The 11,737-nt window shown below is 37.9% G+C and overlaps 1 protein-coding gene across 2 annotated transcripts; it reads right to left on the bottom strand.

Moving 5' to 3' along the window:
• Nucleotides 1–3,654: 3,654 nt before the first annotated feature.
• LOC121002674 (C-X-C chemokine receptor type 3-like) lies at nucleotides 3,655–11,384 on the bottom strand. 2 transcript variants are annotated; one of them, XM_040434106.1, is made up of 2 exons: nucleotides 11,258–11,384; nucleotides 3,655–5,769 (listed from the first exon to the last, which is right to left on the bottom strand). In XM_040434106.1, exons 1-2 carry the CDS (start codon nucleotides 11,276–11,278, stop codon nucleotides 4,702–4,704), a joined length of 1,089 nt encoding a protein of 362 aa, XP_040290040.1. In that variant the 5' UTR covers nucleotides 11,279–11,384; the 3' UTR covers nucleotides 3,655–4,701. The 2 variants fall into 2 exon arrangements, with proteins under 2 accessions (XP_040290040.1, XP_040290048.1); XM_040434114.1 differs by lacking the exon at nucleotides 11,258–11,384 and adding an exon at nucleotides 6,582–6,751.
• Nucleotides 11,385–11,737: the final 353 nt, after the last annotated feature.

Genomic DNA, 11,737 nt, shown 5'->3' with positions numbered 1-11,737 from the left:
ATATGTATTGTATTAATGCTAAGTAAGCAACAACACAATTGTGAAACATGCTTTGTGGTTAACACTGTGTCTTAAAATGCTTTCAGAATTTAGTTTTTTTAATATATGTAAAATAAAAAATAAAAAATTAGTAATTAAAGGGAAGCTGTAATCAAATGTATGCTGCCCTCACTTAGGGCATTATAAAGTAGTGCCAAACATGGTTGTTTTAGTGGTCTGTCACAAGTGATTGCCAAGAACCAGAAATGTTATCATCCCAGCCTGGGCCTGGAAAAGAGTTAAGGCTACCTGAGAAGAGTCATGGTTATTCATAAGCTCTTGCTGTACCCACTCTCTGATGATTGTCAGTTTTTGGCTTGGTTTATTCCCTAGGGGAAAACTTCCAATCAGCAGCAGGTGGGTGGGAAGAGAGGGAGCTCATGAATAACTCTGACTCTTCTCAGGTAGCATTGACTCTTTTCCAGGCCTGGGCTATGATGATCATATTGCCGGTTCGTCAAAATCCCTTGTTAAGACTGTTGAATTAACCGTGTCTGGCACTACCTTAATCTGTTTTCAGGTTCCATTTGATTCATTGTATCAAAAAAAAAAATATTTCTAAAAATAAAAGTCTCCGAATATGACTAGAAACAATGCTAAATAGAATAGAAAAGAATAGAAAATAAAATAAAACAATAAACAAACAAACATATTTAATAACTAGTTTTTATTACGTTAAGTTATTACATCTAAATAATAAAAACAATGTTGCATATATTTGGTATCTCCATGACTATTATGATAAAGTCATTTTTTTATTTTATTTTTTATTTTTAACAGTAAATGGTATTGAAAAAAAGGGCTTATTTTCATTTCTATATATTCCATCACTGATAAAAATTTATATTACTCAAACACTAACTTACTGTATATGTACTATAATAATATGCTTAAAAAGCAAATTGTACTGCAAAAACAAAGGCTTAAAATATAGATATATGGCTGTGTAGACAGAAAAATAGCAAAGGTTGTGTTTGACAGAATGTAAGAGAAAAATAAAAAGTCAAGACACCAATTATCAGGGCCATAATAAAGCTGGTAAGGGCCCCTAGGCAGAAAAAAAAAAAAAAAAAACACTGATACTGGTCCCTATCACACCTCTGCAACTCAGACTACCTGATCCCTTATATATAGCTGCCACATTTACTGTAGGAGAGGAGCCCATGCATAAGAGTAGCCCTCTCCACTGAATTCTATGGGAGTTATGAAGATACAGTAGCAGAGCCAGTGATGTGCAACTCCACTTCTTTCAGCTAGATAGGATCACCAAACAGCCAAGAGGGAATTACTACTACAAGGTAGGGTTCTCAGAGGTAAGCAGTATACACATCACTTATATACATTGTGGCCCACAATTACTATTGTAAATGCATCTGGATTTAGGTGTAAATTACACTAAAATGTGGCACAATTTGGCTCATCTAAGTTTGGAGGTGTGGCTTGGTGGAAATAGGAATAGGTTTGTATCAAGGGTGTGGTCTAATATGCAACTTTTGCACCAAAATTGCACCACACTTCTGCCATAAAATTCTGTCACAATGAAGGCCAACCAAAAGTGGTATAGATAAAAGTATCTAGCCATGATCCAAATTCATCATCCAATCTGAGCCCCTGCAATAAATCTGGTGAATGTCTAGATGGCATGTTCACATTTACACCATCTACAAACCGGATTCCAAAAAAGTTGGGACACTAAGCAAATTGTGAATAAAAACTGAATGCAATGATGTGGAGATGGCAAATGTCAATATTTTATTTGTAATAGAACGTAGATGACAGATCAAACGTTTAATCCGAGTAAATGTATCATTTTAAAGGAAAAATACGTTGATTCCAATTTTCACAGTGTCAACAAATCCCCAAAAAGTTGGGACAAGTAGCAATAAGAGGCTGGAAAAAGTAAATTTGAGCATAACGAAGCGCTGGAAGACCAATTAACACTAATTAGGTCAATTGGCAACATGATTGGGTATAAAAAGAGCTTCTCAGAGTGGCAGTGTCTCTCAGAAGCCAAGATGGGTAGAGGATCACCAATTCCCACAATGTTGCGCAGAAAGATAGTGGAGCAATATCAGAAAGGTGTTACCCAGCGAAAAATTGCAAAGACTTTGCATCTATCATCATCAACTGTGCATAACATCATCTGAAGATTCAGAGAATCTGGAACAATCTCTGTGCGTAAGGGTCAAGGCCGTAAAACCATACTGGATGCCCGTGATCTCCGGGCCCTTAAACGACACTGCACCACAAACAGGAATGCTACTGTAAAGGAAATCACAGAATGGGCTCAGGAATACTTCCAGAAACCATTGTCAGTGAACACAATCCACCGTGCCATCCACTGTTGCTAGCTGAAACTCTACAGTGCAAAGAAGAAGCCATTTCTAAGCAAGATCCACAAGCTCAGGCGTTTTCACTGGGCCAGGGATCATTTAAAATGGAGTGTGGCAAAATGGAAGACTGTTCTGTGGTCAGACGAGTCACGATTCAAAGTTCTTTTTGGAAATCTGGGACGCCATGTCATCCGGACCAAAGAGGACAAGGACAACCCAAGTTGTTATCAACGCTCAGTTCAGAAGCCTGCATCTCTGATGGTATGGGGTTGCATGAGTGCGTGTGGCATGGGCAGCTTGCATGTCTGGAAAGGCACCATCAATGCAGAAAAATATATTCAGGTTCTAGAACAACATATGCTCCCATCCAGATGTCATCTCTTTCAGGGAAGACCCTGCATTTTTCAACAAGATAATGCCAGACCACATTCTGCATCAATCACAACATCAAGGCTGCGTAGGAGAAGGATCCGGGTACTGAAATGGCCAGGCTGCAGTCCAGATCTTTCACCTATAGAGAACATTTGGCGCATCATAAAGAGGAAGGTGCAACAAAGAAGGCCCAAGACGATTGAACAGTTAGAGGCCTGTATTAGACAAGAATGGGAGAGCATTCCTATTTCTAAACTTGAGAAACTGGTCTCCTCGGTCCACAGACGTCTGTTAAGTGTTGTAAGAAGAAGGGGAGATGCCACACAGTGGTGAAAATGGCCTTGTCCCAACTTTTTGGGGATTTGTTGACACCATGAAATTCTGATTTAACATATTTTTCCCTTAAAATGGTACATTTTCTCAGTTTAAACTTTTGTTCCATGATTTATGTTCTATTCTGAATAAAATATTAGAAGTTGGCACCTCCACATCATTGCATTCAGTTTTTATTCACGATTTGTATAGTGTCCCAACTTTTTTGGAATCCGGTTTGTACTACAGGATTAGTAAATATTCCTCAGTTATTATAGTAGGCGGGCTATAATGTTCTTATGGTTCTTTTTGGTTCTTTTGATGTGAAGTTATATATGAAATTAAAGTGGTCTCTAACGTGGCTTTTGCCAGGAAAAAGCAGCGTACAACATTTCAGCTCATAGATCCTCTTAGTAAAAAAATATCTATATACAATAACTTATAATTATAGAAATACAACAGATATAATGTAAATTATAAACAAACTATACATATAAATACTGTATACATTCTGTTGTGATGAAAGCTTTATTGACATAAAATTAACTCTAGTGCCACTTATAGATGGCTATTCAGCAAGTCAATTAATATATATATATTTTTTTATAGAATATTGAAACATGACTGGTTTATCAATGAGTTGAGTAGTAAAGCTCATAAAGGGTTTGATATTGACTTATAGGATAGCCACTCATAAGTAGCATTAGAAGGACAGCTTTCTTCTTTCTTGAAGAGAGTTATTTTACATACAGTTTTTTTCTCAGGGGGCATTGCACTTAAAGTTCCCAGCTGGATCTCCGCAATAGGAATCATTACCATTCAAGAGCTGTGAGTTGTTTTTGTTTTTTTAAATTCTAATAATCAACTTGTAATAATCAAATTTATGTATACCATCTGTTGAAAAATGACTAGAATAGGCTTTTTATATAATACTATATTGCATACTTATTATAGAGGCAAATAATGCAGCTGCTAGGGGGAGGCTGGAGAGAAGGGTCAAAGCTTTAGTTGGTTTTCTATGCTACTTTGTGGGAAGAACCTACACTGGACTCCCTTCTCTATAGGAACTGTCTTGTTATCAAACAACTTATTCAACTTCGGTTTTAAACTGCCTCTTTGTGTACATGCTGCTTATTGTTGAAGCCTTTGGTGGTTGAAGCCAGTGCCCAATTGTATTTCTTTGTGTCTATATCTGAAGAGCACTATATTGACCAAAGTTATTCAACTTCAGTGACCAAGAAAGCAGTGAGATTGTATTGACATCATGTTCAGAAAGAATAGATGGTTGGACTATGGTCTTGTCTGTTTTTAATTAGTTTAACTGTTTTTGAAAAAATAAATTATTTTGATAAGCTCAAAAACAGACTTTGGAGGCCACCATAAATGCAGTCCTTAGTAAATCCCAGACATGGTTGTAGCTCCAGATGAAGAGCACGATATATCTGAAGAGCACAATATTGACCCAAAGTTATTCAACTTCAGTGACCAAGAAAGCAGTGAGATTGTGTTGACATCAAGTCCAGAAAGAATAGATGGTTGGACTATGATCCTCTCTGTTTTTAATTAGTTTAGCTGTTTTGGAACAATTTTTTTGGCTTTTGATAAGCTCAAAATCAGACTTTGGAGGCCACAATAAATGCAGTCCCTAGTAAATCCCAGACATGGTTGTATCTCCAGAAGAAGACCAAGTGGACGATTTTGTACTGGTTTGCCTTCTCATGAGATGCTTGGCCACAATTTGCGGACATAGTCTTGTTTTACAGATCAGGTTGAACATGTTGTTCTTAAATTTTGCTCCAATGAAAGCATAAAGAATAGGATTGAGACAGCAATGCAAGTAACAAATGCAGGATGTGATGGATAATGCAAAATCAATGTTATTTGTGCTAGTGCAATCATTAATTATATCCAGCAAAGTGAACATGTCTAAAAAAGCTACAATGTTATATGGAGTCCAACATAAGAAGAAAGCTACCACAACTGCTATTATAAGCCTTATTGCCCTCTCCTTCTTAAACTTTTGAGATCTTAGCAGTCTTATTATAATATGTGTGTAGCAGAACAGCATGCCAATTAGAGGCAACAAGAAGACAAGGATTTGGAACAAAAATGTTGTTGCCACTTTCCAGGACTTGGAATGGTTCTCAGGGTAGAATGGTTCACATGTAGTCATGTTGATGCGAGATTCGAATGACACTGAATAATATATAGCATCAGGGATACACATAATAATACACAAACACCATACAGTGAGGCAACTCCAGTGAACGTGGTTCTTCTTGTGTTTATTGTAGACCTGGACAGCATACACGATAGAGAGATATCGGTCAATACTAATACAGACAAGGAGGAAAGTACCTGCATAGAAGTTGATCTTGAAAACGGATGCAACTATTTTACATAGGCCCTCTCCAAAGACCCAACCAAAAGTTGCTTGTGCAGCCCAAAATGGTAAAGTAGAAACCAAGAGCATATCTGCCAGAGCCAGATGAACAATAAACACATCCGTGCTCTGCATCTTCTGCCTATTTGTCAGCATCACTAACATGACCAGTCCATTCCCCAGCATTCCGGCTATAAACAATATGCTATAGAAGGTTGGCAAAAAAATTTGGTCAAATATCTTGTTCTCCTCATGAAGACAGATATCAAAATCTGCACCATATGATATGGCTGAGTATGCAAATGTGATGTTTTCATAGTCGTTGTTAGTCTAAGAGGAATAAAAAAGACAACAATCAGAATGCAACACAAAGATTGGGACTTCTGTATTATACTGTAGTTTAACAGGTTGTATCATCTCATACATTGGGGGCATATGGCTAGGATATACCCCCAATGTCTGATAGGTACAATGTCTGATAGGTACATTATTCACAAAACAGCATGGTTAAAGCGACGTTTCGACCTTCATCGGTCTTTCTCAATGGCTTGAGAAAGACCGATGAAGGTCGAAACGTCGCTTTAACCATGCTGTTTTGTGAATAAATCACCACCTGATTTTCCACACTGGCGAGTACTGCTGATTTTTTGCATGTTCCTAGACGCTGGGACCATAAGCCAGGATCCCCATCTGCATGCACCACCACCATCTTAAAGGTACCTATAATGGCTTTTCCTATTATGGGATCAGTAGTGCTGCCAAAACTTTTGTGTATATTGAATGACAAACTTAGTTACACTTGATGGAATGGATACATCTGTTTCAGGGGCATAACTACCATAGCGGCAGACCATGCAACTGCTATCGGTCCCAGGGCAAGAGGGGGCCCAGTCTTAGTTGGGATTATCTCCTCTTCTACTGGAGGTGAAAACTTGGTAAGGACTCTACCCTCTAAAGGAACTACTTTTAGCAAATGAGGCAAATGTTGATTTGATTTACGTCTCTCTTGTTTATTGACTTTACATTTTTTTACTTATAAAAATAAACTTTTTAAACTATAAACATTTCTTTTTTTTAAAGCATTCTAATTTGCAGCATGTTTTCCACTTTTTCTTCAAACTTTTGCACAGTATTGTATTTACCATTTGGCTCAACTCCTTCTGTAAATAATATGCATATATAAATTGTAAAATAGTATCCAAAAGTGAAAATATACTAGACTTTGCCCTCAGTTACCATGCCATCTTAAATGCAGAAAAATAAGCTCTGTGTATGAAAATGAATGAGAGGATGTCACCACACTGCCACTGTTAAGCCAGGCATTCAAATCTCCTTTGTCTTAATGCCAAAACACTGGTTCTACCAGCCAATCCTAGGACCAGACGATACATTGGTTAGCCCTGATATGATGATCTCCTTTGTCCTAATGCCAAAACACTTATCCTACCAGCCAATTCTAGAACCAGACTATCCATTGGTGGGACCTGATATGATGATGTACCACAGCATCTCCCATTAAAGCTTGCTGAGTTTATGATGGACATGCACTGGATGGTAGGCCTGAAGTCACATCCACTCTGTTGGGCTCAAGAAGTACAGTCAGAACCTAGTCTCATTCCACCAACATAGTTTGGGTCCATGACAGCATATTTCCCTATATGCTAGTAGATGTTTCCTTAATGCTTGGATTTAGAAGGTTATACTGTATGGTTAAATTGCACCAAAAAAGAAATAATCTGGTGAGGAAATTTAGATGATATCTCAGGTGAATTTTGTATACATATCACTGAAATAGTAAATATCCCCTTAAAAATTACAATGTGGGTGTGTTTGTGTACTTATTTATTTATTAAGTTATTTAGGGGCAAAGAATTGGCTCAGTGTCTAAGGACTAAAGTGTCAGATAATGGATATGCCCCTATTTATTGATATTAGAGTGTGAGACCTATTCCGGTCAAATGCACAGCTTTTCTAAGAATAGACCTGTCTGTAAGCTTGACCATTTTTTTTTAAAGTAGAGGTTTCCCTTCATATGAGTCTCAGACAATTTTTTTTTACAAAAAACTTGTAAAGGACAGAATTTCATTCAACCCTAGTGGATATACTGTTTTTAACCAAAACATCCATTCAGTTTTTTTCTGAAGTATCTTCGTGTCAATGTCCCCACCCCTAGTAGATGGACGTATTATCTCAACAACGCAAAATGTCAGAGAGCTAGGATTTCCTGCATGTTTCTCTTGAATATGTCAGGCAATTGGGGTATCTCTTTTGTGTTTTATATCTCCTAGGTGCTCCCCTATATGTCTCCTAAGTTCTCTTGTGGTTTTACCCACATATTGCATTGGGCATGTACATGTGCATAATTAAACTAATCTCACGCTTTTACAGTTTGCATAGTCTCGAATATCATATACTTTTTGCGTGGATACACTATGGCAGTGGTCCCCAACTGTTTTTGCACCAAGGACCAGTTTCATGCAAGATAATTTTCCCAGGGACCGGGTGGGGGGGAGGGAGCGTTAGTTCTGTGGCAGGTCTTATGGGGTGGGCGGGGCTTAGGGTTTTTCTTTTTTTTTCTGTTACAGCGCTCACTACATAGGAAATATATATATTTTATATGTAAAATTAGGAAAGGGGGTGATTTATACTTAATATTTTGGTGTTTTTTTAATTTTTAATTTTTTTAAATTTTATTTAATAACTATTTCCCCCCTTAGGAGCTAGAACCTGGGATCTTTTAATCCCTTGTCCTATTCACCATGATAGAGCTCTATTAAGGTGAATAGGACTTTACACTGTCCCTGCTGCCCTGTGCATAGTACACACAGCAGCAGGGAGATTACCATGGCAGCCAGGGCTTCAGTAGCGTCCTGGCTGCATTGGTAACCAATCAGAGGCCCAGGATTACACTGCTGGGGCTCCGATCAGAAGCTGCCACTGCCACCAAAGAGAAGGAGGGGAGAAAGGACCCTGTGGCCACTGCCACCAATGATTTTAATACTGGGGGGGTGCACTGTACCACCAATGATTTTAATACAGATACAGGAGGCGGGTGCATCAGAATCACATAGCCGCCACCCGACCTCTGACAGGGACCTGCGATCAGCGGCAGTTAACACCTCAGGTGCCGCACCCGGCTCCTGTATCTGTAATAGGACCTTTCATGGGTCCATACTTTATTAACTAAGTAGCAGGAAATGTAGAGCGGCGCCCAGGGATCTCCCTGCACTTACTATCATATCTGGGGCACTGCTCCATTCGCCCGCTGTGGCCCCCATTACCGCCTCCCGTGCTGTATGCTAATTACTACTATTGGAACACCAGAGAGGAGACATCAGCTTCTCTCTAGATGGCCCAACTGTAGAAGATAACACCCTGATGGACGCTATAGATGTGGAGGCCTTATACAGCAACATCCCACATGACAAAGGACTCTTAGCGGTAAAACATTTCCTAAAAATTAGAGGCACACATTGTATCCCCCACAACGATTTTGTACTACGACTTCTTGAGTATGTTCTTAAACACAATTATTTTCTCTTTAATTCCAGATACTTCCACCAGCTCAGGGGCACTGCTATGGGCAGTGCCTGTGTGCCAACCTACACCAACTTGTTCCTGGGCTGGTGGGAGGATACTATGGTGTTTACCGAAGATAGTAAATGGACAACTTTCATCAGTTTCTGGGGTCACTTCATAGACAATGTTTTTATACTGTGGAACGGTCCCAGAAAACCTTTCTGGATTTTATAGAGGATATAAACACAAACAACATTGGGATGCATTTTATTTCAGAAATCAATGAACAACACATGGCTTTTCTTGATCTTGATATCCATCTTGAACATGGCCAAATATGCACCCAGACATATAGAAAACCTACTGCCACAAACAGTCTTCTTAGATGGGACAGCCATCATCCTCAGTCTTAGATGTGGCATACCCAAGGGACAATATCTACAAATTCGTAGAAACTGCACAAGCATAAGAAGAGGTTATCCCCCAAAAGTACTCCATGATGCTTTTAAAAATGCCATAAAAAAAAGATAGGACTACCCTTTTAGACCCAAACAGATAGGAGGAGGGGTCTATACACGGGGAACATAAAAGTAATCAATATACCCGTATCATAGGCACATTTGATGACTATCATAGAAAAATATGGGGTGTTTTATAAAAGTACTGAGACCTTCTAAAAATGGATCCAGACATCAGAGACACAATACCAGATCATCCGGCCAATACATTCAGAAGAGGAAGATCCCTCTGAGATCGACAGGTACACAGTCATTTTGAACCAGTCAAAAAACAGGCCATGTGGTTACCTGGAAGGACGTGTGGCATGTATACTGTAGATGTGGAGGCTGTATTGCCTGTCCATACATTCATGTCACAAAAGCCTTCCGTAGTGTATCCACGCAAAAAGTATATGATATTCGAGACTATGCAAACTGTAAAAGCGTGGGATTAGTTTACTTGTGCACATGTACATGCCCAATGCAATATGTGGGTAAAACCACAAGAAAACTTAGGAGACGTATAGGGGAACACCTAGGAGATATAAAACACAAAAGAGATACCCCAATTTCCCGACATATTCAAGAGAAACATGCAGGAAATCCTAGCTCTCTGAAATTTTCCGTTGTTGAGATAATACGTCCCTCTACTAGGGGTAGGGACATTGACACGAAGATATTCAGAAAGAAACAGAATGGATATTTAGGTTAAAAACAGTATATCCACTAGGGTTGAATGAAATTCTGTCCTTTACAAGTTTTTTGTAAAAAATTGTCTGAGACTCATATGAAGGGAAACCTCTACTAAAAAAAAAATGGTCAAGCTTACAGACCGTGATAGGTCTCACACTCACATCAATAAATAGGGGCATATCCAGTATCTGACGCTTTAGTCCTTTGACACTGAGCCAATTCTTTGCCCCTAAATAAATGAATAAATAAAAAAGTACACATACACACCCACATTGTAATCTTTAAGGGGATATTTACTATTTCAGTGATAGGAGGAAAAAATTTGACATATTTGTGTATACCTATTTAACAGCATCCATAATGGCTACCCAAATTAGATGCATGATGTAAAGTAAATTCATCACTGTTCTTCATCTACATGATCTCTAGCTGGAATTGGTTACATAGAACTGTCTCTGTAATCTATCTGTAATATGCTGTATTGCACCATACTGTTAAAGTTGATGAAAAAGGGAATTCAAATATAGATAATAATACCATCAATTCTTTTAACTTTAAGTGATCTTTTGATTAGCAATGAGAATTTGCAAATACATTTTAAAAGTGAGTACACTGTAGAATGGCTCTTGTAAGAAAACCACATTGTAACACCCCTACATTTTTTGAAATTACATGCATTTTATTACACAGACTCATACATTTCATGAGTTGATACCTGTCATTCAGATACATTTAGAATTTTATTACAAATTGTAAAAATTATTAATTCTAAATGGAAATCAATCAAAACTCAAACATTCACTGAATTCTAAATTAAAATGACAAATATATTGTTAAAATCACTCCAAATAATGTAACTTATTTTAAATTCACTGAATATTCACTAATTCTACAATAAAATTCCTGAATTATTTGATATTAATTCAATTAGTCACCTAATTATATTTGTTTTAAATGCTTCTATTAAGTTCAGTTGTTCTATTGTACAGTTCTTCAAATTATTTTGCTAAATTTCTTAATGAATGTTTTATGGAATATACAGGATTACTTTTCAAAATGTACTATGTTCAACTGGCATGTATTAAAAAGCATTCATTTTCTTTACTCACCATGTCGATGACAAGATACATGTTAAGCAGAAGCCCTTGTTTCACTTTTAGTCAGCTCAAACCACCATTGCTTTGTGGAGTGTGACACATAGTCATAGATACTCATAAGATATATGATTGGGAGGTGGGGAGATAGGAAGTAAGTGCCTACTCTGTATACCTCTTAAAGGGCTTCTAATTTGTCAAATAGGGCTGTTAAATGCTATCATGTCATGCTAAGAAAAATTAACCAATTTAAGTGGGATTGACTGAATCTCCTCCAACAGATGATATTGACAGAAAAAAGGATTAGCCATGTTCAGTTTCAACCGCGAATACTTTTGTGCTCAAGGGAGATACCTAGTTGTAACTTTGCGATTGACAACACATGCACGCTTGAGCCAAACCAACATACCGTATACATGTATGAAGGCAGAGCAAGCGTTTGTCTTACAACTGCTGAAGGTATATGTGCACCTGATGCAACTTTAACTAATTAGA

This window comes from Bufo bufo, chromosome 1 (genome assembly GCF_905171765.1).
Source record: "Bufo bufo chromosome 1, aBufBuf1.1, whole genome shotgun sequence".
Lineage (NCBI taxonomy): Eukaryota > Metazoa > Chordata > Amphibia > Anura > Bufonidae > Bufo > Bufo bufo.
The sequence above is the reverse complement of the archived record's forward strand: the minus strand, read 5'-3'. Positions and strand labels throughout refer to the sequence as shown.

What these genes read in the sequence shown, in the direction of transcription:
- LOC121002674 (XM_040434106.1), bottom strand. Translation starts at nt 11,278, where the DNA reads ATGTATCTTGTCATCGACATG. An exon ending in TGTATCTTGTCATCGACATG is followed by an intron (nt 5,770 to 11,257) that starts GTGAGTAAAGAA and finishes TATTCCTCTTAG; the next exon opens with ACTAACAACGACTATGAAAA.